Source organism: Chenopodium quinoa, unplaced genomic scaffold (genome assembly GCF_001683475.1).
Source record: "Chenopodium quinoa cultivar QQ74 unplaced genomic scaffold, ASM168347v1, whole genome shotgun sequence".
NCBI classification, from domain to species: domain Eukaryota; kingdom Viridiplantae; phylum Streptophyta; class Magnoliopsida; order Caryophyllales; family Amaranthaceae; genus Chenopodium; species Chenopodium quinoa.
The window spans coordinates 1,120,008-1,146,979 of NW_018743977.1; the positions used below are offsets into that span (position 1 = coordinate 1,120,008).

Sequence of the window (26,972 nt, forward strand, 5' to 3'; positions counted from 1 at the left end):
AGTGGGTGGACGACTCCTCCTCCAAACCCTATTAAAGGGTGGGAGGCCGGATGTATGCAGTCCGTCTGATATTTCAGTTTTGACAGACATTTGCTGCTGATGAGATCTGAAGAGCTCCCAGTATCTATGAGGATTCGACCAACTCTCTGGTTGGCCACTTTACATTCAATAACGAGAGGGTCGTCATGCGGCCCCCTTATTCCTCCTAGATCCTCTTCAGTGATGACAATCTCAGGAAATGTATATTTGGACGGTCGTTCTTGGTGAACAGAATTTACATCTAACCGCCTTATATTATCTTTGTTGCCCCTAATAGTGGGGCCGCCTCCTGAGAAGCCGCCTGCAATGGTGTAGACGACTGCATCATCTGTATCGGAACTGTCGGCCTGTTGATTCTTTTTGGCCGACTGCTTTTTTGAGGAAGTACTCCCCGTAGATTTCTTGACATAAGTGTCAAGATCACCTTGATCAGCCAAGCGGTCTAGGTACCGCATGAGACTAATGCAGTCGTTGGTGTGATGACCAATGTCATCATGATAAGCACAGATTTTGTCTTGGTTCCGGTTGCTCGCAGAACCCTTCATGGGGAGCGGTTTCTCAATTGAGAGCCGTCCCTTTATTTCTTTTAGGATAAACTGGTTATCCTTGTTAAACACATACTTTGGGGAGTATGGTTTGAATTCCTTTTTCTTCTTGGCCGGCTGTTTAGAGGAATCAGCCGCCCAGACCCCTTTCCTTTTTTCATCTTTGTTGGACGACTGTTTCTGTCGTCCTTCTCTATTGTCGAACCTCTTCCCGTCCGACTGTTTCATTGTACACAGATCAGTCGCCTGTATATAGGCTTCTGCTTCAATCAAGGCCTCTTGAAGAGTCGCCACCCTTTTTCGAACTAAATCAAATTTGAAGGTAGACCCGTCTTTGAGACCTCTAAAAAAGTCAGTATAAGCTACCTCATCCGGTAACCCTTGAATCTGTATTCTCATCAGGTTGAACCGCCTGATGTAGGAACGAAGCCCCTCCTTTTCACCCTGCTGAATTGTTCCCAAATCAAGGGTCGTTTTCTTCGCAGGGATGTTCATTGCAAAGTTGGAGGCAAATAAGTAAGCAAGCGTCCTGAAACTGTTTACACAACCAGTCGGCAGGTTGCCGAACCATTGCTGTGCAATTCCCTTGAGAGTTGCTGGGAAACACTTGCACCAAGTGGGATCATCCAACCCTTGAAGGTACATCAGGTTGGTGAATGCCATCAGATGGTCTTCCGGGTTAGTAGTGCCATCATAGGCGCCTACTAAAACATTTTTTACTTTGGCCGGCTGAGCGGCTTCAGTAATTTCCTTGGAGAAGGCCGACGGCTGTTCACCAAGTCTAAGCAGCCGTAGCTGCCAGTCCATAGGTTGGACGTTTTGTGCTGCAGGTCCACCAAATGGAGGTGGCTGCATAAAATATTGTTGTTGCGGCACAAATGGCAAATTTGGTACCGCCTGCGCACTATGAAAACCAGACTGTCGGGAGGTGCCGCCTGACTGACTCTCATGGTACGACTGAGTTGGCCTCATCGAGGCATTTCGCAAACTGTCCTGAAAATTTGAAGTAGAAGCCGACTCTGATAATCGGTCACTCTTCTTCTGCTCTAGCAGGTGCCGAGCATCTGTGAACGTTTGCTTTGACCCGTCCGCCTGAATATGACGAACCGGTTTCCTATTTCCCGTAGGATAACGGAGTTTTGTGAAATCAAGAGCAGACGGCTCCCGCTTCTTAGATTTAGGATGGGGAGTCGCCTCTCGCCCTTGAACTGGCTTCCTCTTCAGTGAAGTGGAAGGTTTTTTGGCCGCCTGCTCTTTGACTGAAGCAGGCGGTTTTTTGTTGATCAACTCTTGGATCTCTCCCTTGAATCCCCTCATGAAGGTCATGAGTTCGTTCCTTGTGATGGGAGCAGACCCATCAGTCGGCTGTTGCCGAGCAAGCGGTGCGCCTGCTGGCTCGCTTCCTGTTTGAAGATACTCCCGTTCCCTTATTTCAGTATGACGGGTACGGCGGGCCCTTAGGGTCCCGTCTGGAGCTGTATGAGTTTCCACTTCAAATTCACTTTCGGTATCATGGTCCGACTGAACTTGAGGGTCGTCTAGGGGACGCCTCTCTTCTGGGGTCGGTACAGACTTGGATGCCATCTCTGAAGTACTCTCCCCACAGACGGCGCCAAATGTTTCGGGGTTTTCTGATGTCCTGCGGGAGAGTTACAATCCCGAGACTGGAACCGGACGCCTGTACCTGCAAAATAACGGAGACTCCTGAGAGCTCCGCCTCCAACGGTCAAGTTAGTACCTGATTAAGGAGTAATTAATACAGAAATTAAAGTAATAAGGTCTCTCTAGGTGAGAGTATTTAATGTAGGTAATCTGCTTTGCTAGCGAGATCAGCCGGTTATTAGTGTGTTCCGTAATGTATTCGGTCTTTTGATTAATGAGGATTAATCGAGTATTTATAGCCTTGGGAAGCGTGCAACTCTCTAGGTTTAAGGTAAACCTAGGGCCGATCGGGCTTCTAGACTGAAATGGGCCTTGATGGCCGGTTGTCCCATTTGGCATGGGTGGACACGTGGCGTGTCTTAAGTGGTCCGTGGAGGACGCGTGGCGGAACCTGGTTGGTCCACTTGTCAAACGGCGCTTGGTGGATAAAAATCCCCTAATCAATACCCGTCATGGGTGATGGGACGGGGGTGGATTTTACATTGTACCCGCCTCATCCCCACCTCACACCCACATCTATATATTTTTAAAAACAAAATTATATACTTTTATATTATTTAAAAAAAAATATGTAAATTAAAATAGTAGATGTACTGTAATAATTTGTAAAACAGTAATATTATAACTAAAAAAGTGTGTAATATTAACAATTTTATTTTTTATTTTTGTTTGAAATCTATATTAATTATGTTATAGGTAAATTAAAATAGTAGATATACTGTAATAATTTGTAATACACTAATATTATAACTAAAAAAGTGTGTAATATTAACAATTTTTTTTTTTATTTTTTTTTGAAATCTATATTAATTATGTTGGATTGTGAATTGGAAGGTAGGGATTAGGCGGGTCTTAGGTGGGAATTAAGTGGGGATGGATATCGATCCAAGTAGGGGATGGGGCGGGGATGATTTTGGAATTGTACCTGTCGGGGCGGGGATGGGGATGAATTTTAGACCCGTCGCGGGGATGGGGATGGGAAGGCTGACATCCGCCCCGTCCCGCCCCATTGACATCCCTAGTCCCAAAGCATACAAATTAGGATATTTTGTTTTTCACCATCCACAAATGACCCATTTATTGATATTACCACCTAAAAAAATTTTATTTTAAATTACCACCCAATAAAGAAAAAAAATTTAGATTTCACCACCAATTCTGTTAAATCTAAATTTTTAAAAAAATCCTAAGACTTTCGTTCCAAAAACATGGTCTTTAGAGGTTTTGGATGTCATTTTTTCCCTTCGTGTCCAATTTGAGCTTAAAATTTGCAAAAAATTAACGAAAATGGCTCATCGCATGTGTCACGCAAATTGAGGGGTTTTTCGCACGCAAAACGAGACTTTTTAATCCTTTTTTGTAAATTTTGACCTCAAATCGGATCCAAAGAGGAAAAAAGGACCCCCAAAACCTCTAAAGAACATGTTACGAAAACCGAATAAATCTTTTTAAAATATTAGATTTAACGTGTTTTTCAACGAAAAGTTTTAAATGGTGGTGAAATATAAACTTTTATCTTTTTTGGGTGGAAATTTAAAATAAATTTTTTTGGGGGTTGTAATATCAATAAGTGGATTATTTATTGGTGGTAAAATACAAATTTCCTAAAAATTACAGTACTTTTAAAAAATTTGTGCATAGGCAAAGTTGCTACATACACTCTATGTGAAACCACAAACAACATATGTCATTTCTTGTTTAAACATTTTCCCTCTATTTTTTCTTTTTTTTTTTTTCTTTTTTTTGCAAAATCTTTAAGTGAACTATTTATAATCTATAATATATTCTTTTCAGCTTGAAAATTATAATTTTTCCATGGACAATCAACTGAAATATTTTTACATATTTTTTATGTAATTTATAACACGTATGAAGTATTTATTTTGTAAAAAATGAACATAGATTAAGTAATTATTAAAATAATAATGTTATCTAAGATTCCTACAATAATATTATCATTTTTTTTCCTATCTTTCAATTTTACTAATTTTCGTACATAAAGTTCAGTGCATTTTGTGTGCGGCTGTGTGGCCATTTGTAAAAGAACAAAATAATAACTATAACATTGACCGAGTAACCCCTGTAACACTGACCGAGTAATCCCTATACCACTCACGAAATAACCCCTGTAACATAGACTGAGTAACCCCTATAACCCTAACAAGTAATCCCATGATGGGTGACCACACAGTGTACGTGGCCAACCACATATAATTTGTGAATAAAATTTATTTGTATTAATAATAACACGGTCTTAACCTAAATTTTTATGAAATTCTCTGTGGTAACCCTTTATTTTTTATTGGACTTTTTGTGAGAAACTACCTAATAAAACCTAAATTTTGTGAAAAACTACATGATAAAACCTAAATTTTGTGAGAAACTACCTAATAAAAAAAATATTGTAAGAAACTACCTAATAAAAGGTAAAATGTTGTAAGATACTACCTTTGACTGAATTTCCACCGTTGACTTAATTTTACGACATCGATCCACTTTAAAACACCCTAAAACCACCGTGAGGGTTGGTTTTCAAGGTGGTAAGGTTATTTTCGGGGTGGTTGGAGTATATCCTGAGTTGGTGAGGGTAGATTAATGCTTTGGGATGGTGATTTTTGGGGTTAGAGGTGGTGGTTTTGGCTTGAAAGGTAGTTTAGGTGTGGTGGAGGCGATTTCAAGCAAGTTATTGTGTTAGTTTTGGGAATGAAAGCAGTGGTTTTGAGAGTATTTTGAGGTCGGTCAACAGTAGAAATCCGGCATAGGTAGTATTTTACAATATTTTACCTTTTTTAGTAATTTTTTGTACAACATTTTACCTATATTAGGTAGTTTATTACAACATTTTTTTATTAGTTAGTTTCTCACAAAATATAAGTTTTATTAATTAGGTAGTTTTTGACAAAAAGTCTTTTTTTTTATTTTTCTCATTGGTGAATTGAAAAAACCTTATTATCTTTGTAATCATAAAAGAGATAAATAAGAAGAGAGAGAAAAGTGATGTGGACCCCACATATATTTTGTCAAATTGTATTCACGTATAAAATGGAGAAATAAGTCACAGAAACTACACTCAAATTGCACCACTAGAAACAATAAAATATAACTAAATTTTGTATTCAATACACTGAATATCCAGTGGTATTATTTGACCTCCTATTAATACTACTCATAATGCATATATATATAGGACGAATGACATTTTTACTTCTAAGAGATATATTCTTTGCGGTTCACCGTTACGCATTTGAGATGCCTCCTAATGGCTCATCCAATCTACTAGAAGATAATCAAGCCTTTTTGGAGTTAATTAACGGTATGGTTAGTTGTAAGTTAAGGGTTGTCACATACTGTATTAAGGATGACATAAATAAATAAATACATTAAAGGGTTGTCACATACTGTATTAAGGATGACATGATAGCTATTAGTCCTGTTATTTACAAATATTCCCTCCGTCCCATAATATAGTTATTGTTTGTATTTTTTCACGGTATTTAAGAAATAGAAGGAGAAAGTGGATGAAATACATTAATGAAAGCGAAAAGTATAATCATAGACAAAAGTTAGAGAGAGAAAGTGGAAAAAAGTACAAGGCATGTGCAAAATTCAAGGGTAAATTAGGAAATACAATGAATAAAGTTAAAAAATTGAGGGTATAATAGTCTTTACATACTATCCAAAAGTAGAAACAGAAACAACATTTTAAATTTCCAAAATAAGAAAACAAGAACTATATTATGTGACGGAGGGAGTATGAAAATTAGTCAATGAGAAAAGTCAACGATTCGATCCATCCATGGAAAGATATGAGACATAACAGCAGAAATCGGGTTACAATTTTCACTGCTCGGTCATTTTTATTTTTTTGAATTACAATGCACCTGTGTGCTTCATCAAACACGCAAAGAAAATTAATATTGCAAGTTAGGAAAAATTGATATTACGTCTATTCTTTATTATTTATAATAAAGAAATATTATATCTCAGAGAAATAATTTATACCTTTTTATCGTAAATAATAAGAAATGAAGGTAGTAAATCAGACGCATGATTTTGTTTCTCATGTCATTAACGACAGTTTCATAATTATTTATCTTCACAAATACGGAGTAATTTTTTGCCTTTTTTTCTTAGTTTTTGATCTTCTTTTCCCACGAGCAACTGGAGACCTTTTATTTTCCTTCTCTCTTTTTCCTTTTCCCACTTTCTTATTTTTTGTATCTTCAATAGTTCAATCTCCCAAGTTATAATATTTTTGATACAGTGATTCCATGTTTTTTTTTATTATTTATTATCCTTTTTTAAGAAAACAGCTACGAAGTATAATTCAATTTTCGTGATAATTTGATGGGTATCAGATAAAGAAGTATTTTATCTTATAGATATAATTCAGTTACAAAGGTTGTCAATTATAATTACTATTTGTTCACGTTGACTTGGTTACACATACATGCAACGGATTAGTTGGTACTTTGGATGTTAAGTTGCTATTTAATCGTTTTCATAAAAATAAATACTGTATAAAATAGAATTTTAAAAAATAATTTTAAAAAAATCTTGCTATATAAAGTGTCAAGGGTGTGACCGTGTGAGTGTATTCCTGCGTCAGAACGCTCACAATCAATTTCGATTCCATCACAAAACAAAGACCAGGCGTCCACCACACCAAAATGTAAGTCCCTATTATTCCTACCTCTACATATTTTGTTAAAATCCGACCTATCAATTAAAAAAAAACGGAGGTAGCTAATATTAATCGTTACAATGCTTATATCTTTACATAGTCCGTAAAATTTGTGAAGAATACTATTGATCATCTCTTGCCATTGATGTACGGATATATATTAATTTGTGATTGCGCGATTTTGGTGATGGATATGATAACAATAGGGAGGGAGAGAAGTTGAAGGCCATGGATGCAGAGCAATTGAGAGAATATGGTCATCAAATGGTGGATTTTGTAGCTGATTACTACAAGACCATTGAGAACTTTCCCGTTCTTAGCCAAGTTCAGGTTCATTTCTTCCTCTTCGGTCATTTTCACTTACTCGTATTTATTTATTGGGGACATGAATTTTTAAATAACTTTTTTTTTTTTTTTTTTTTTAAGTTTAGGATACACAAATTTATTAGGCCTTCATCTGCTTTTTTTCTTTTTAAGAAAAAAGAGGGGGGGGGGGGGGTAGTGAGTGGAGTTGTTAGACTTTACATAGGAAGTGTTGTTTTACCTTTAAATTAAAATAACCATAAATTATTTAAAAAATATAAATTTAATCGTAAAAAATAGTTTTTTTTTTTTTTTTTTAAAGTGGATAGATTTTATATACAACAATAAAGCAGTAAACTTTCAAGTAACAAAATTTCCTTAATATTTTGTATATTTATTACTACCACAATTAATTTTTAGTTGTAACAAAGAATATTTTATATCTCACGAATAATGTCCCTTTGTTGTAACTAAAAGTCAACAAAGATAGTATTTTTTTTTATTTTTTTTTTATTTTTTTTTTAGGTAGTACTCATTTTGTGTATGGGATGTAAGTACTTGGAAATAAGAGATGGGATTGGGTGGGTGGATAAACATTTACACTTTGATTATCTTCCTCTATTTGGACCGTTGGACTTCGTTTGTTTCCATTGAAAATAATGATAAATAATTTTCATTGGAAAACATAATTGTGAAAAAGATTTTCCTTTGTTTGTTTGATCATGGATAATATAATTCATTCCATATAGTAGATCAAATGTACTTGAATAATATACTTCATGAAAGTAACATTTCTAGAACAATGTTCATTGTTTCCTTGATATTCCTTTCTTTTTTGGGTGTAATAAGTTGTGTGATATGTAAGTTTTGCCACCAAAGGGGAAATGTCACATATTTTGGGATGAAGTTGTTGGAAGGTGGAGCATTAAGATAGATAGAGAATGCCAATTTTGTTTAAAACTTGATCTACTTGACATGTTGCATTTCAAGTGATTGGTGAGTAATAAATGACCTCCTAAATTTAGTTAGATTGATGATGTAAATGCTACACAATCCGTTGAATTGTCTTCTATTATCATGCATATATGACATTTACATTCTCCATTCTTTTAATTGCAACAATTGAACATTTACACTATTAATGGACAATCTTGCATTGTAACCGTCTTTTGTAATAGGTAAATTATTAAATATATAGTCATGTTTATGTAGGATTCGTCTCGATATAAAATTTCAAAACATCAAATTTTCATATTTTTTAAAGAAAAATATATATATTAATGGTAAAAGATGTGCATCAACAAACATAAAACTTCAGATTTACAATTAAAAAAGAATTAATGAAAAATATTTAAAATCATTTTACTTTTATTTTCTTAGTTAATGTAAAATTTGACTGCTTTTTAAAAATAAATACTTTTTCACAAATTCTTATACGTGGTTGGCCACACCGTGTGCCCATCCATTATAGGGGTTACTTTGTTAGTGTAATAGGGTTACTTTGTCATGTTAAAAGAGGTTATTTCGTCAGTGTTATAGGGATACTCTGTCAGTGTTATAGGGTTTAAATTACTTCGTCAATATTACAGGGGTTGTTATAAGGGTTAGGTTGTTATTTTATAAGTGACCACACGGTATGGGCGTATGGCCGGCCACAATGCCGATACTTTTTTTTTTTTTATTTTTTTTTTATGAAATTTAGAAATAAATACTTGTGCAAGATAAACTAAAAATTCCAATTGTGATCTTAAGTGGTAGAGCTCAGCTGGGCAGTGGTCCCATATTTTGTCGTGGGTATGAATTATTGTACGGAGTCTGGTTTGGGAGAGGGGGCACTACAACTTGAGATAGGTGGGCTGCGCTAACACGATAATGGGCTCTAATCAAATGAAGAATTGTTACAATTAATAACAAACAGATATAATACTTTTAAAAGGAAAAAAAAATATGTTTCAATTAATCAGAAATGAAAATAGAGTCATAACTCATGACTTGGAAATTTTATAATTGTTCTAATTAAATTTCACAGCTTTATTCAGTTTAAGTGACCTGGTTACGGCTGCACTGAAACTACTACTCCCTAGTCCCCGCTATTCCACTACTTACCACTATTGGTGATGTAGCATTTTTCAAATTTCTTGCATAGATTCAACTAAGACTTTGTAAAACTTCTATCATACACTCGGGTATATGATAACAAGGCCTCATGTGCATTTTTGTTTGATTTTTTCGTGGTTTTAGCATAACTTCATGATTTTTTACTAGTACGTAATCATATGTATTAACGGTGGAAGTAATGCATTTGAGATCATATCTATAGTACTATCTTATCTTACCTGTGGGTTACAAGATTGTCTATATTTCGTATTACAAGATTTACAACCACAGTAAAATGATACTCCCTAAATTTTTGATCTACTTCATTCAAAGACATCATTACATCAATAAGGTTCCTTTTTTAGGTGTTAGTCATTGGTGTTATTGCATTGATATATAAAACTAGTAGTAATGAATTGATGTATATTAAACCAACAAATTGTAGTGCATTTTTTCTAAGTAATTGAAACGAGAAATTTTAAGCCAACTCGGCCTTGGAATGGTGGTGATATCTGTTAATCTTGGACTTCATTTTAGTCCTCTTATCATGTAGTAGATAATTGTGAGCTCGCAATGATTCAGCAAGACTAATGAGTTCCTGAATATACTGTCCCACGTTTCGAATCAATATATAACTCGTCAACATGGCGTTATCTGTGTAATGCAGCCAGGGTATCTTCGTGAGCTTGTACCGGACTCTCCACCTGTTCATCCGGAATCTTTACAAGATGTTCTCAATGGTTAGGCCATTATTTCAGCTCCATTTTTAGACTGCTGTCCTATGTTTTAAAATCATAATCAACAAATTTTGATCATATATATCCTGCAGATATAAAATCAAAGATTTTTCAAGGGGTAACACATTGGCAAAGCCCTGCCTATTTCGCGTACTTCCCTTCTAACAGCAGTATCGCCGGATTCCTGGGGGAAATGCTTAGTGCTGGTGTCAACATTGTTGGCTTTAGCTGGGTTACCTGTCCTGCAGCAACAGAACTCGAAGTGATTGTTCTAGATTGGCTTGCTAAATTGCTTAAACTACCTGATGCCTTCCTTTCTACAGGTAAGTCTGACTGATGCAGTGCTGTTACATGCTATGTAACTGATTCACGTCTATAAGTGTTGGACTCAGATACGTGTTCAAGTGTCAGACATGGCCATCTAAAGAACGTGACTTCAATATTGTACATGAAATTTGGGTGCATTGAAAACTGATGCTTCCAATGATATTGCAGGAAAAGGCGGTGGTGTCATACAGGGAACTGCCAGTGAAGCAGTTCTGGTTGCACTAGTGGCTGCGCGTGATCGGATGTTAAAAAAAGTAGGAAAAGATTCTTTGGGGAAACTAGTTGTTTATACTGCTGATCAAACTCATGCTTCTGTACAGAAAGGCTGTCAGGTATTTGGTAACTGACTCTTTCTTATCCTCATCTTTCTGTCATTTAGTTTGAAGTCACGTGCTCAGGGTTTCGAATTGTTTCTACATGTGATCAGGGAATATATTACTGCTTCGAGAATGAAAAACAGAGGTAGCAGGTGAAAAGATGAAACTATTAGAATGAGATTAATTATTAGAACTTATGAAACAAATTTCTTTTAGTACTCGTAATAAGAATGCTTTGAATTGCCAGTACATTCTGAATTTTGTCTTTCGGGATCTTAAGGGTCAATGTAATCACGGTATGATAACATAAGATCATGTTTATAGAATAGTTGAATACATAGCTATGTTGATCCTTCACATGAAATACACAAGTCTTGCCTAATGTAACACAAGTACCCAAGTTCGAGTATTGTCAAGAAGAAAGTTGACAATGTAGCTAAATGTAATCACCAGCAAAAAAAAATGTAACTAAGAGTTTTGCGTTGGTAAGACTTGTTTAATTCTCGATTTTGATGTTCTGTCTTTTCTGTATGATATAAGATTGCAGGAATATATCCTGAGAACATCAGAATTTTGAAGACGGATTCATCAAGTGAATATGCTCTATCTCCTGAAGTACTTTCTGAAGCGGTATCACATGATGTTGCTTCTGGTCTCATACCTCTTTTCTTATGTGCTACCGTAAGAATAACAATCCTTATTACTCTGATACCCCTTATCAATCCTGATTTTGTTTGTTGTTTTAGTGAGACGCGGGAATTCCACTTCTAGTTTCAGCTCTTTTCTAAGTGATTGAGTCCAACTATAATCTAGAACTGCTTAAACAACTATAATCTCTATAATATTTGCACAGATGTTAATTTTAAGACCAGTAAAAGTAAAATATTGTAAGCTCAAATATCCAGGGCTGTGTGAAATCTAGGCCAGAATAATACGGAGTACTCCCTAAAATCTATATCAGGGTTATGCATCAAAACCGTAACCAAATGAGTAGCATTCTAAATTTTCACCAGATTAACAAAGAAAAATGTTTAATGTTTGTATCACTTCTGGTGGACTTTGCAACTGATCTGTTTCTGCAAGTAGTCTTTCATGTGTTGTGATGATCATTGGAATACTAGGAGTGAGACCAAAGATAATTTTGAAATCTAACAAGACTAATAAGCATTAAGATTGCTTGCAGATTGGGACAACCTCGTCAACTGCAGTTGATCCATTGCTTGCTCTAGGAAAGATTGCTAAGGTATGTAATCAGCTGAACACTGAAGTGACTAGCTAGTAATTCTCTGAGTTTGGAATGGGTACAGCCGTACAGGAGTTCATGTTAATAATAATTTGCTAGCCTTGTTCGAATCTTAGTATCTTAAGAAGATATTCTTGTTCAAAATGACGACAGAGTAATGGAATTTGGTTTCATATTGATGGTGCCTATGCTGGAAGTGCTTGTATATGTCCTGAATTTCGCCACTATCTTGATGGTGTTGAAGAAGCTGACTCATTTTGCATGAATGCGCATAAATGGCTCCTTACAAATTTTGATTGCTCAGCTCTTTGGGTTAGGGTATGTTACTTCACGTTTTTGCATATTTATCTGCTCAACTCATTAAATTTTTCATTGTATGTATCTTCTCAACTCTTTGGGTCTTACAGTGTTTCATTTTTACAGGACAGAAGCGCTCTGATTGAATCCTTGTCCACGTATCCAGAGTATTTGAGAAACAAAGTAAGTTCAAGTGTTGCAGATTTATTTGCTTGATTTTTTAAATAAGTATATGAATTATATGACAGGCCAGGTTGTCTGCTGAATGATTGTCACTTGACTAGATTTTTCGATGCATGATGTTCACCTTAATTTTGGGGCATTAGTTGCTCAAAATAATACAGGCATTTCATAACAATTCTGTTTACATATGATTTTCTGTTTCTGACAAGCACTCTTTAAATACCAGGCTTCAGAAGCAAATACAGTTGTGGATTACAAAGATTGGCAAATTCCTCTTGGTCGTCGATTCAGGTTAGCCTCAAACATTAATAATGAGGTTTAGCTGTTGTAATTTATTGTATGAGATATGTATATGCCCAGTAATTGAGTGTACTTACACACCCATGATAACTCTCTGATTACTAATTCTGGCTTCTCATCACCAAATTATAATTGCATCATCTTCTACTGCAAGGCAGTAGGCACTTCAATGGATTAATTCACTTAAATCATTACAATAATGTTTCTGCAGATCCTTAAAACTTTGGATGGTATTACGGTTATATGGACAAGAGGGTCTGCAATCATATATTAGAAATCATATAGCATTGGCAAAACGGTTTGAAGAGCTTGTTCGTCAAGACTTGAGATTTGAGGTAATCTTTTACACCAAGTTGCTCGCTTCCCTTTCTTGCTGTGATGCTGGTTGTGGCATTGTAGAGCAGGGGAAGAAGTTATTAAGTTACTTGAAATGAACAAGGTAGGGCATGATGAATTGATGATATTCATATTAATTTATTTGACTGATTGAAATTTCTCCTGCTTTCATAATTTAACCTCAATGTCATGTGTGCTTCTGCATGCTTTTCAGTTAAATTTCATAACTGTTCTGTATTAACTACAGATCCTTCTGTTACATTATTGAATTTGTGCCTTCTTTTTTCTGTTCAAATTTTGATCAGTGAGCATAGTTTAGCATCAAATTTTCAAGTTTGTGCTAAATTATCTTCTGAGCATGTTTACAGCATATGTTTTCCGCCATAACAACTTAAAACTTCGGATGGGCAGGTGATTACTCCTAGGAAGTTTGCATTACTGTGTTTCCGGTTGCTGCATCCTGCCAAAGACGAAAACCAGTGTGATAAGCTCAATCGTGAGCTCTTGGAAGCCGTCAACTCTACTGGAAAGATGTTCATTTCTCACACAGTATGTATATGCCATACTTTATTTTACAAATATCTCGTTAAGATTATTTAGGACTCTTATTTCACCCTCTCTAAGTTGCATAATTAACCAGACGTAATGATAGCATTGGTGAAGCTCCTAATTCAACTACTCTTCAAACATTTAGGTCCTATCAGGCAAGTATGTATTACGTCTGGCTGTGGGAGCTCCACTTACGGAAGAGAGGCATATCGATGTAGCATGGGAGGTCTTGCAAGAAAAGGCCACCGCCTTGTTGAAGCCATATAAAAATGGCATTCAAATTTACTCAAATGGTATGTCATTATTTATTGCTCTGATGTGTTACATTAATATTTCTTTCATATGTTCAAGTCGTCGTAGGACTTGTTTGTCTAGCTGAGCCTTTGAGCTGTTGCTTTTCCTGTACAGGTTCTGTCTAGCGCGAGTTCTATGTTGGACTAGAGGCAACATATGCGCCATGGGAGTTTGTTTTACCGATCCTACTCGAAGCCTTTCAAGTTGTACCTGAATTATCAGATTTGATCGACAATCCCAGGATGATAGACCGCATAGTGTACCCAAATTTTTAAAGATTGATGGTTACCACTATAGCTCTTTAGGATAACTAATTGTATCCCTATTAGACTGATGCTTTTCAAGTTGTATAACTTTTTTTTTTCCTGCAGCAAAAACATCAACCCCAAAATGCTAGCACACACTCAAGCAAGCCCATTTAAAGGGCTCAATCCAATTCATGTAGTATTAAGCACATGTTGAGTTATAAAAAATTAAATAAATAAATTAAATAAATAAATAAAAAATAAAAACATCTTCTTCCTACTAGTACCATGTGGGACAAACAATCAAAAATTATATAACTCCATTGAAAGCTATATACGACCAATAAAGTGTTAAATCACTATTTGCTACCTAATATCCCAAAGGTTTTGGGGTGCAAATCCTATTAAATAAAGGTGTTTGAGGGTAGGGATTTCCTTACCCTCCCCTCTATTCCTATACATGGAGTACTTAGTATAGAACATGACCTTAGTCCACATATTTTCAGTACGTATATAATTAAAGTGCATCTACTACCGTATACTGCTAGAGGTGTCCGTGTATCTGGATCAGATTCGATTAGGTCAAGTTTATTTCAAAGTTGGGTCATACCATATTAAATTATTGTGTCCATAAAAATTAAAATATGAATAGGACTTTTTCGAATCCGAATAGGATTGAAGTGCATCTACTACCCTTCACTCCTTTTTGAAAGAAGCCACATTTGAACTTTTGATAATTCAACACCATACTATACGACAAGCCTCATGAGCTGGCAAACGTCAGAGGTGATTTATTATATCTTATACGAAGTATAATTATATACCATCTCATTCTCATCATAAAAGTTGTTAATTAATGCAACATAAAGGGAGTATGAAGTTTTTGACTCTTTCCAATATGGATCATAGTATTCCTCTTCTCCTAATAACAAGTCACAACTATTGTAAATGTTGTTCATTTGTTCCAACTTTCTTAAAAAGAAGAAGAAAAACAATCATCTGTTTCAACTACTGCATCTCTGAATTAGCTAACAAGAGATCGATAATTCCAACTTAAATAGAAGTCTTGATTTATACAGAGATTGCAATAACTTATACGAAGTATATATTATAATACCTTTTCTATATACGTAGTATACAAGTTTGACTCTAATATATTGTGCATAAGCATACAAAAAATAATGCCATAGCAAATACGTTTTCGAATGCTTATCAACTCCAACACTAAAATATTTATTCAACATAAAGGCCCCTCAATGAAACTCTACATAGTACATACCATGATTCCATGAGCTTGACTAAGAAAGTCTATGTCCATAATTACTATTGTCATGAATGACGATAACTAGTGTATGTTGGTACATTTATACCTCATGTTGGTATAGTAATTGTACCAACATAAAGTCTGAAAATACCAATAATTATGTTGGTATATTTAAACCTTATATTGGTATACTAATTATACCAATGTGAAATCTAAAAATACCAACGGGACTTTATTATTGTCATGAGAATTATTGATTCAGACAATCTCGAGCTTGACCAATACTCCAATAGTATCCAAATTTCTTGACCAAATACTCGTAAACAAAACTTTTTCAACTTAATCCTCAGCCACAAGATTTACAACACACTCTCTTATATATGCATCATATCCTCATTTCACCACCCAAAAAACCTAAAACACACTAAACCCTTAAACCAATCAATCCCACAAAAAATGTTAACAAAAATCCTCCATTTTCACTATCTAATTCTCCTTCTTTTCCTCTACAAAATCCACCATTCAAACTCCCAACCAACCATTAACAAAAAACACACATTTGGATACACTTGCAACAACAACACTAGCCAATACCCATGCCAAACCTATGTATTATACAGACCCAAACCCCCTGATTACCTTGAGCTAGCCTCCATTGCTGACCTCTTCAACGTAAGCCGGCTAACCATCTCCCAACCAAGCAACATAGCCAACCCGTCTTTCGGTCTCAACCCGAACCAACCCCTTTTCATCCCCATCTCATGCGGGTGCAACCCGGTTCGTAACCAAACCCTAAAGTCCATTTCCTTTGCTAACATGACCTACAACATAAAACCAGCTGATACTTTCTATTATGTTTCATCTAATCATTTTGGCAACCTTACTACTTATGAAACTACTATGATTGTTAACCCTACTCTTGATATTTATAACCTTACTATTGGTAGTAATGCTTATTTTCCCATCTTTTGTAAGTGTCCTAACACTACTCAGCTTCGAAATCGTGTAAATTTCTTAGTTACTTATGTTTTTCAACCTAATGATAGTTTGAGTAGTGTTGCATCCTTGTTTGGTGTAACAAGACAGTCTATTGTTGATGTAAATGGGGATGATATAAGCCCTTTCGACACGATTTTCGTTCCGGTTTCGAAACTTGTTAAGCTCAACCAACCTCCTGGAGTTCCTACAAATCAAACAGTTGTGGTTTCTACTACTATTGATCATGATCATAAAGGGGTTGTTGTTGGTTTAAGTGTTGGTTTAGGTGTTTGTGTTTTGTTGCTTGTTTTGGTTTCAGGGTTGTTGGTTTATAGAGAAGTTGACAACAGGAAAAAGTCAAAGGAGAGAGATTTTGAAGGGATAAAACAGGGGAATTTAGGAAAGCAGGGTAGTGAAAGAAGGATTGTGAAGCAATTAGAACAGAATTTGTTGTTGGCTGATGTTTCTGATACTTTGGATAAGTATAAGATTTATGAAATTGATGAATTGAGAAAGGCTACTGATGGATTTGATGAGAAAAATGTGATTCAAGGTTCTGTTTTTAAAGGTTTTATTGATGGAAAGTTTCATGTGATTAAGAAGATGAAGTGGAATGCTTATGAAGAATTGAAGATTTTGCAAAAGGTTAGTAATTTGAACTTATATCCTTATTTAAATTTTTTTTTTTTTTTTGAAAGGTATTTTAATTTATATTTATTGATTTGTCGTACATGTTAATTTACAAGAATAAATATTTATTAGTGGAGAAATTAAATGATGAATAATATGAATTGTTAAAGGAAAGTTTATAAACTCATTCATCTTTGTACTTCGTATTGTTTGTCTAATTTGATGTAAAATGGTTCTTTTATATTATTTGTTAGAATAATTTATATATATTATATATTATTGTGCCTATAACATATAATAGAAAACCTCATAAATTACTTCGTATTCCGATTCAACATATTACTATATATTCATACTTAATGTAGAGTCGAGCTCGTTTTTTTCAAAGCTACATATATATTTAGCATTTTAGCTATTAAGGCCATTGTTAAAATATGCGTAATTTGAGTTAACCATTTTTGAATAGTTACTCTAACACAAAAAAGGATTAAGGATAATTACATTCAACATGTTAGTTAACTTATGAGTGATCACTTAAAAAAATTAATACGAACTTTTAACACTATGTATAATGCATAATAAGCTTGTTGACTAACCGGCTTATGCAAGATATTCTTTTGAAAATAAGATCCCCAATTAGTTATAATACCTTTTGAAAAAAATTAAACTCCTTGAAGAATAATGATGCCAAATTGCCAATGGGAAAAACAACTTGCATGTGTATTGTGGAATAAAAATAGTAATAAAACAAACCCTTGTAATATGAGTGGATGAGAGACTAATTATTAGTAAACATAGTGGTTAGGTGGTATTTGTTGACTAATTATTGACTATAGATTCCATTAAGAAATTGTGAGTTTATTAATATTATTGGTGGCTCTATTAATATAATAGGAGTATTATATTGCTAAGATTGTGGTTATTAATCATTTCTAAGGCAACAACCAGTGGTAAGTGTATGATTCTTTGCAAATGGAAATTGCTAACACAAAATAATTGTTACGATTACTATTTCTTTATGAATGTCATCTTGACTCATACTCAAATAGGTGTTATAGACTGTTAGATCTTGTGTCACGCACAATAATTTTCAATATTAATTATCAATTTAGCATTATAAAAACAGTATATATAAGACAATATCTTCTTTTCTTATGCAGGTGAATCATGGAAACCTTGTTAGGTTGGAAGGGTTTTCCATAGACCCTGAGGATGCTAGTTGCTACCTTGTCTACGAGTACATCGAAAACGGATCTCTTCATTCGTGGCTACACGAAAACAAGGGAAAATTAAACTGGAAAGCTAGACTAAGAATTTCTATAGACATTGCAAATGGTCTTCAATACATCCATGAGCATACTAGACCTCAAGTGGTTCACAAAGACATTAAGAGCAGCAACATTCTTCTTGACGCCAACATGAGAGCCAAGATTGCCAATTTCGGGCTAGCAAGGTCCGGGTGCAACGCTATTACAATGCACATTGTAGGCACCCAAGGATACATTGCACCCGAATACTTGACTGATGGTATAGTCTCTCCAAAGATGGACGTCTTCTCATTTGGAGTAATCTTGCTTGAGTTGCTTTCAGGAAGGGAGGCCATCGACGGTGATGGAAAAGTGCTTTGGGCTAGTGCCCATGAAATTTGGGGCTACACTGAGGATACCGAAAGGGTGAAGAAGTTGATGGAGTGGATAGACAAGTTCCTTCAAAAGGAGTCATGCTCGGTTGATGCCTTGACAAACATGATGAATGTGGCTATTGCTTGTGTTAATAAGGATCCCTCAAAACGGCCGAGTATGGTAGATGTTGTGTATGCCTTGTGCAAGAGTGATGACCTCTTCTATGATATTTCAGGAAATGAGTTTAGTACATCTCCTATTAGAGCAAGATAGAGCAAAAGTTATAAGTTAAAATAATGCGAGTAGATTGTATGATTGTGGCTTATTTCTCCTCTTGATTTCTTATGTTCCTATGTTATTTGTAACTTTGTGTTGTAAGAAGATAACCTGCGTTTGTGAGTTGCGAGAAATGATACATAACTTGAAGCTTTAAGTTGTGAATTAGGCCACATTTTGGTAACATATACTTATACTCCGTGATTTAATTCTCTTAACATGTTAATAGGGGATTTTGTATAGAGAGAATGTGTTGGAGATATTTGAGGCTTTAAAGCTAAGAATGGCCCGAGCTAAGCAAGCTTTCTTGTCGGGCTAGCAAGCATCATGCTTTAGTGAGCTATGCTATATATGAACTGACCAAGGAAAACTCGTTTGGCTTAAATTCATTAATTGGCCTAAATTGTTACATGAGTATATTTATATTTTTGTCTTGTCTAGTATTCCCTCTGTTTTATTTAAATGTCAATACTCCTTGTTACTTCCGTATATATTTTTTTTTTTTTTTTTGTGCGCTACTCCTTATTACTTCCTCTGTATGTTAAAAAATCTGAAAAATTAAAAGTAAGTATAAATCAAGAGGAAAGAAAATATGAAAAATATAAAAATATGATAGAAGGGGACCACTAGTGGGAAGAAAATACCAGTAGTAATGTTGTCAAAAAAATCCATAAAAATTAAAAAGCAATAGAGCAAGTAATAAAATACGACAGTAAAAGGAAAGTGGAGCAAGTAATTAAATACGGAGGATTTTTACACACTGCCGTTTCATATAATAATTAACACAATCAAATTACACACTTGCTAATCCCTTATTTTGGCCCAAAATATTAGGGTTTTTTTTAAGGAAGCCCTAAATATTAGTTAAACATTAATAAAAAGTTTGTAAAAACAAAAAAAAAAGTTAACATTAAAACTTTTATATAAATATCTACTTAAAAACATTTTATTTGATTATTACGGAGCATATATTTGTTTAAATAAATAAAATAAAAAGGAAAAATTATAATCAAATTTAATACCCCATATATATAAATGGTGAAAAAAATTATCAAATATGTGAATTATTATGGAACGAAAGGTATATAAACCAACGGTAGTAAAATTTGTACTCTGTATAATCGTATTCCTTCCTTTTCAAAATAAATGGTCTTAGTTTGATTTTAAACTATTCACATGCACTATTTTTCTCTATTTTATATACGAAGTATTAGATTAGATAGAATCATGTTGGCATTTATTAGAATCGTTTTAATCTATTATTTTAAAATATCAATTTTATAAGTATGAAATAGTGTATAAATTATAGTTGATAATAATCGAAGATAATGTTAATTAATAAACTACATTGAGAAACGTGTCAGATAAAAATGGACATTTATTTTAGTTTGAAACATAGGAGACTAGGAGTGTTTGTTTGGGAATTGGGATGACATCTTGAAATTAGAAGACCAGCTAATACTAACCCAAAAGACACGCAAGACTAAGTAGAAATAGAAGTGTATATAAGGGCAGCCTTAAGGGTGAACAAAAAAATAGTTCACAATGAGTGAACAAGTGAATGGGTGACTTAATGGTGATCTCTATAATTGTTCATAGTGAACGGTTGTGGGATCGATTGCTGCTGCAAGCATTTGGACGAATTTATGGATTGTGGGCCCCACCCATTTTTATTTTTTTTTCAGGAAAAAAAATAGAAAGCAGCGGCTGGGAGCGCGCCACTTGGCCCAGCCGCTGCTTGACACGTGTCACTGTTTTAAATAAATTCGTTGTAATTTTGCAACGGATATATTTTACAAAACACAAATAAAAAATAAAAAAAAAATTACCAACGGCTCTATTTTTTCCCCCTCTATAAATAGACACCCATATTGCTATACTTTCTTCAACTTTGAAAATCCATTTCTTTCTACTATATTTTTCTCTTCAAAAATCCCCTCTATAATTACCAATATTATTATTATTATTATTATTATTATTATTATTATTATTATTATTATTATTATTATCGTTATTATTATCATTTTTATTATTATTATCGTTATTATTATTATTTCCTTTATTATTATTATCGTTATTATTATTATTTTTATTATTATTGTCGTTATTATTATTATTATTAAATTTTTATTTTTTCCAAATATAAATTATAATTATGGATGCTAATACCAACCCCAAAACAAATAGAAAGAAGAAAAAAAAAATTGGGTCAAAATATGATCCTTCAAGCTCGTTTTGCCATTATTAAAAAGCCGTCTTTGGCGTGGGATACCGACATACTCCACAATATCATGCTCGCCTGCATCATAATACATAATATGATCGTTGAAGATGAACGAGAGACGTATCAAAATAACGTTAATACATAATACTTGTCTCGTAGAACAGAGATTGAGGATCAACAGACTCATTTGCAGCTAAAAAACGACTTGGTCGAACATATATGGAATAAATTTGGTAACAACGAAAACTTAGGCAACTAGGTTTACAACAAATGGTTATCCCTAAGGACATCTTACAAAACGATGTGTAGTTGTGTTTTTTTTTTAAATAAAATGTACTAGATTATAGTTGTAGAACTGTAATCACGATTTGTACCTCTTTTTTTTTTGTTAATTAAAATTAGCTGCGTTGTTGTTTAAAAAATATTAATCACAAGAATTAGTTTTTTAAAAAGCTGATAAAAAATGCGATAATTTCTTAATTAGTAATCACGATTAAAATATTAAATACGTCAATTAATTACATTGACATCGGGTTAATAAATTATAATTATGAAACAAAAAAGATTATATTTACAAAAATAAAATAAGGTGGGGTAGGGAGTATTGATGATGAACCATTGTTTAGTGTTCATTGTTAAGAGTGAATATTGTAAATGGTTTGTTGGGTTGATGTGGATGAGAGAGAAATGGTGATAGTGACCCATGAATCATTTATTTGGGTTCACCAATAAAGATGCTCTAAATTCAATGCCCTCTTTCGAACGCCGCCTTTTATAATTCTACACCACACGAAAAGCCAGCCCCATGAGTTGGGCAACAGGTCACAGGTGATCTAATACCCCTCTCATCAATGCAAAATTTGTTGGAAACATCCTACTAACCTTTTTTTTTGTCGGGGTAAATCCTATTGTTTAACTAATTAACTCCATAAAAATAATTTTTTATATAAAAAAAAAAACAAACAAATAAATTTGTAATAAGGAAATTAGAGATATTACAAACATGAATATCCTTATTTTATTTAATGGTAAGGAGAAAAACTTCGTATCAACCTCAATTCTTATGATTTTTTTTATCTAATATATGCGGGTTAAATACTTTGAAAGTAAGGGATTCTCACTTTTAATGTATCTCTAGTAAGGAATGAAACCCTAAAACTAAGACTAGAAAGTACAATCTGTCCTACTAAACCAAGATTAGCGTGGTAATATCCAAATTATGTCTTCAGTAGCTATATAATTTGTTGCTCGATCAAAGAATATTTTTAAGAACAAGACCTGTATGGCTGTATTGAGAGGCAAATCTCATACTTGTAAATTAGTTGTAATTAAGATGAGAAAGAAAAAGAAGAATGGAAAATTTTATTGCACACTTCTCAAGTTCTGTTAACTTTGTGCAATTGACTAAACACTTTCAGTCTTCCACATCCTTATCTGAAAGAGAGTGAAAACACAATTAATTTTTCAACACTAAGGGCCCCAAAGTGACAGACTCCCATGACCAGTACTAATGCAGTTCACATCCAAACTCATAAATATGACAACCAAATTTTGAGTTTTGAAAATTCTTCACAAAAATCACAAAATCCCAAAAAAATGTTACCAAAAACTCCTCATTTGAGTGAATTCTACTGTTTAATTCTGCTACTTTTCCTCAACATAATCCACCATTCAAAAGCTCAACCACCCACAAATGGCTACACTTGCACAATCAACAGCACAACCACCAATTTCCCCTGCCAAACTTATTTATTATACAGAGCTAAACCCCCAGATTTCTTAGACCTTGCTTCAATTGCTGATGTCTTCAATGTCAGCAGACTAACAATCTCAAAACCCAGTAATATTTCAAACCCATCTTCATCTCTTCTCCCAAATCAACCCCTTTTCATCCCTATTTCATGTGGGTGTCACCCTGTTCAAAATCAAACCCTTAAATCCATCTCTTTTGCTAATATGACTTACACAATCAAATCAGGTGACACTTTTTATTATGTTTCTAGTCATATTTATGGTAATCTTACTACTTGGCAATCTACTGTAATTATTAACCCTACTGTTGATGTTTATAATCTTACTATTGGGGTTGATTATAATTTTCCTATTTTTTGTAAGTGTCCTAATAATACCCAGTTGAGGAATAATGTTAATTTCTTGGTTACTTATGTTTTTCAGCCTAATGATAGTTTGAGTAGTATTGCATCTTTGTTTGGAGTAACTAGGCAGTCTATTGTTGATGTAAATGGGAATAATTTTAAGCCTTTGGATACGGTTTTCGTTCCGATTTCGAAACTTGTTAAGCTTAATCAACCCCCTGGTGTTCCTACTAATCAGACTAATAGTGGAAGTAATCAAACAATTGTTGTTAATAGAAACAATGATCATAAAGGGGCTGTTGTTGGTTTAGGTGTTGGATTGGGTGTTAGTGTTTTGTTGCTTGTTTTGGTTTCTGGGTTGTTGGTTTATAGGGAAAATCAGTATAGGAAAAAGTTAAAGGAGAGAGATTTTGAGGTAATTAGTAGGCAGGAGAATGTAGGGAAGGGCAGTGAGAGGAGGATTTTGAAGCAATTAGAACAGAATATGTTGTTAGCTGATGTTTCTGAAACTTTGGATAAGTATAAGATTTACGAGATCGACGAGTTGAGGAAAGCTACTGATGGGTTTGATGAGAGGAAGGTAATACAAGGTTCTGTTTATAAAGGTTGTATTGAAGGGAAATTTTATGCTATTAAGAAGATGAAGTGGAATGCTTATGAAGAATTAAAGATCTTGCAAAAGGTATATCTATTTATTTTCCTTGTTTCAGTCTTACTATTTTCTGTTACTTGTGTGTATTTTGTGATGATTTTTAAGTATGCATTTAGTATGTTGAAATTCTGCTATAAAGTAGTTCTATATACGGAGCATATGCTAATTTGCAGCCTTGTTTACACAAAAATCATTGTCCCCGGAGTTTGTAAATTATCTGTCTAGTGCATTCTTGGATAATTTATTGATGTGTTATATGAATTTGTATAGTATTCTGTCATGTTCTTTTGTTATGTTGGATTTGATATTAATAGGTTTTGTTTAGATGATGTATGTTCGAGAGTTGATAGGTTGATCTTTGGATCAGCAAGAAGCACACAAGTCCGTAAATAATCACTAGAGCCATTGGAATTAGATCTAAGAATGTAGCACCAAAACCGTCCAAGGTATTTCCAAAATTGTGCTGTATGCACCAGGCCAGTAGGCCACACCAAGATTCTGAATACTACTACTCCCATCCATTAATTGTTTCATTCATGTCCGAGCTAACAAGCTTGCTGTATCCCAAATAAACTAAATTGAATTAGCTCTTTGATGTGATTTCAAGTACCTCAAGTATGATTTATTAGGGGGGCAAAAAAGGTAGTAGAAAAGTCTTTGAAGTGTGGTTGAAACAGGGGAAAAAACAAGTGTCTTGTGGAATAAAACCGTGATGTTGATTAGAAACTAAGACATAAGCTTAGCTGAGATTAAATAATATACCAATAATAAAAATAGGGGTTAGGTGTTGATTTTTGACTCATTATTGACTATAATCTATTTGAAATTGGGAGTTTATTATTGGAGGTTTGCTTAAAGAATTGATTATATAGTTGGTTGAATAAATTAACAACTAATGTCAGTGGACAGTGTGTTAGATTGAAATAAATTAAAACGCTGCTGATTTATATTATTGAACTTCTTGGAATCATTAGTTTGTCTTGGAAGCATCACTGTTAACATTTGAGAAAACTTTTCTGCCAAATTGTTGTTTTAATACCATGAACTAAAGTTGATGTGCAATGTACAATGACCTAGTTCAAATAAGTCTGCAAGTTGTAGACTAGCTACTTAATTTCATTGTCTCGTCGAATTGGGTAAACCTTCTTTATAGCTTTTCTTGGGTAGGAGGGGGGAACTGGGGAATCGCTGAAAATCCTTATTTATACTACTAATGTGACAATTGAATTCGAGTGGAAACAGAATGATTTATATCTTTAACTTGATACAATTAACTCCTGTTGGTTGCAGGTGAATCATGGAAATTTGGTCAGATTGGAAGGATTTTCCATAGACCCTGAAGATGCTACTTGCTATCTAGTATATGAATTCATCGAAAATGGGTCTCTTCATTCATGGCTACATGAGAACAAGGGAAAATTAAATTGGAAAACTAGACTAAGAATTTCTACCGATATTGCAAATGGTCTTCAATACATCCATGAGCATACAAGACCTCAAGTGGTTCACAAAGACATTAAGAGCAGCAACATTCTCCTTGATGCCAAAATGAGAGCTAAGATTGCCAATTTCGGCCTAGCAAGATCCGGGTGCAACGCTATTACAATGCACATTGTAGGAACCCAAGGGTATATTGCGCCTGAATACTTGACTGATGGTATAGTCTCTCCAAAAATGGACGTCTTCTCATTTGGAGTAATTTTGCTGGAGTTGCTATCAGGTAGAGAGGCCATCGACGAGGAGGGAAAAGTACTTTGGGCTAGTGCCCATGAAATATGGGACTGCACTGATGAAGCAGAAAAGGTGAAGAAGTTGATGGAGTGGATAGACAAGTTCCTTGTAAAGGAATCTTGTTCTGTTGTGGCCTTAACAAACATAATGAATGTCGCTGTTGCTTGTGTTAATAAGGATCCCTCAAAACGGCCAAGTATGGTAGATGTTGTGTACGCATTGTGCAAGAGCGATGACCTCTTCTACGACATATCAGGAAATGAGTTTTCTACATCTCCTATTACAGCAAGGTAGAACAAAAAAAGTATATTTAGGTTGAGATACTGCCTGTAGTGGTGTAGTCTTTGATCTGTAGATGGTATAAATATGTGATTGCTTGCTTTATAGATGAATTTTTGTTGTCTACCTTAAACTATTTATTGGTATAAAAGAAACAAATGCAAATAATAATGTATTATAGGCGAAGAAAAAGCATGTGTTAGGCTGTTAGCGGGATGATAGATTATATATAGAGAGATTTGTGATAGTTTCGTATTTAGGTGGCCTTTTATGTACTCTGTCCAAATAATGTGTACATTTGTTTTTTCTTGGCCAAAGGGTGTTAATTATAGATGTGTGGAAAAAAAAATGTTCCTAAGGCTTATGAAAGTACTGGAGACCACAATGGGGTATCAATTATCTTGGGATGAATGTAGTAATACTCGATCTTATAGTCTTACATAATGAGAGTTGGGTGCATTCTTATGCTCCCGATTTTCACTCATTTGAACTTAATTGATCTTATGAAACTTTTTTTTAGTTGTAATTTGAACTTAATTTGTCCTTTTTAACTCTTGTCCGACCCTTTTTAAAAATAATTCAAAACTTATTAACCTTTATTAAGAAAAGGTGGACAAAACATAGAAAAATGTTAATGGGTTAGGCCAACTTGCAGCTCTACGTAACCTAACATGAAAAAATATGAACGACACTTGACATCTCACTATGTGTGATAGGCTTAGGCCATACTACGTATATATTTTTGGAAAATACGGTAAGACAATACCTGATAAATCAAAGCACGCATAAATAAAATAATATTGGCATAAACACGCAAGCTGACACACAATGGGACATGGAGATGGGCAATAGGACTGGTGCAGTGTAGACCTGATCAAAGCTAACTCGGCCTAAAAAATACCAGTTTGAGCAGAATTTTGAAACTAACCCAAGCCTTTTTTAGATAATGGATTTTGAGCTACCTGAAAATTCAGTTTTATTTAAAAATTTGGCCCGAAATAACATGTTTGGGCATGGTTTTTTCGGCCCGAAATGGACCAATTTTTTGGGCAAAGTCTGGCC

At 34.3% G+C, this 26,972-nt stretch overlaps 3 protein-coding genes across 3 annotated transcripts; all 3 read left to right on the top strand.

The window, feature by feature from the left end:
• Window positions 1-6,765: 6,765 nt before the first annotated feature.
• LOC110689692 (tyrosine decarboxylase 1-like) lies at window positions 6,766-14,347 on the top strand. The gene is made up of 14 exons (XM_021866473.1): window positions 6,766-6,918; window positions 7,137-7,260; window positions 9,998-10,070; window positions 10,160-10,390; window positions 10,563-10,726; window positions 11,252-11,392; window positions 11,895-11,954; window positions 12,108-12,272; window positions 12,378-12,434; window positions 12,661-12,725; window positions 12,946-13,069; window positions 13,482-13,619; window positions 13,765-13,912; window positions 14,028-14,347. Coding segments are annotated over exons 1-14 (1,503 nt in total). The 5' UTR covers window positions 6,766-6,916; the 3' UTR covers window positions 14,039-14,347.
• A 1,280-nt stretch (window positions 14,348-15,627) lies between these two features.
• LOC110689694 (serine/threonine receptor-like kinase NFP) lies at window positions 15,628-19,120 on the top strand. The gene is made up of 2 exons (XM_021866474.1): window positions 15,628-17,045; window positions 18,191-19,120. Exons 1-2 carry the CDS (start codon window positions 15,879-15,881, stop codon window positions 18,923-18,925), a joined length of 1,902 nt encoding a protein of 633 aa, XP_021722166.1. The 5' UTR covers window positions 15,628-15,878; the 3' UTR covers window positions 18,926-19,120.
• A 3,487-nt stretch (window positions 19,121-22,607) lies between these two features.
• LOC110689695 (serine/threonine receptor-like kinase NFP) lies at window positions 22,608-26,279 on the top strand. The gene is made up of 2 exons (XM_021866475.1): window positions 22,608-23,930; window positions 25,191-26,279. The coding sequence occupies exons 1-2, from the start codon at window positions 22,650-22,652 to the stop codon at window positions 25,923-25,925; spliced, it is 2,016 nt and encodes a 671-aa protein (XP_021722167.1). The 5' UTR covers window positions 22,608-22,649; the 3' UTR covers window positions 25,926-26,279.
• The last annotated feature ends 693 nt before the right edge of the window (window positions 26,280-26,972 follow it).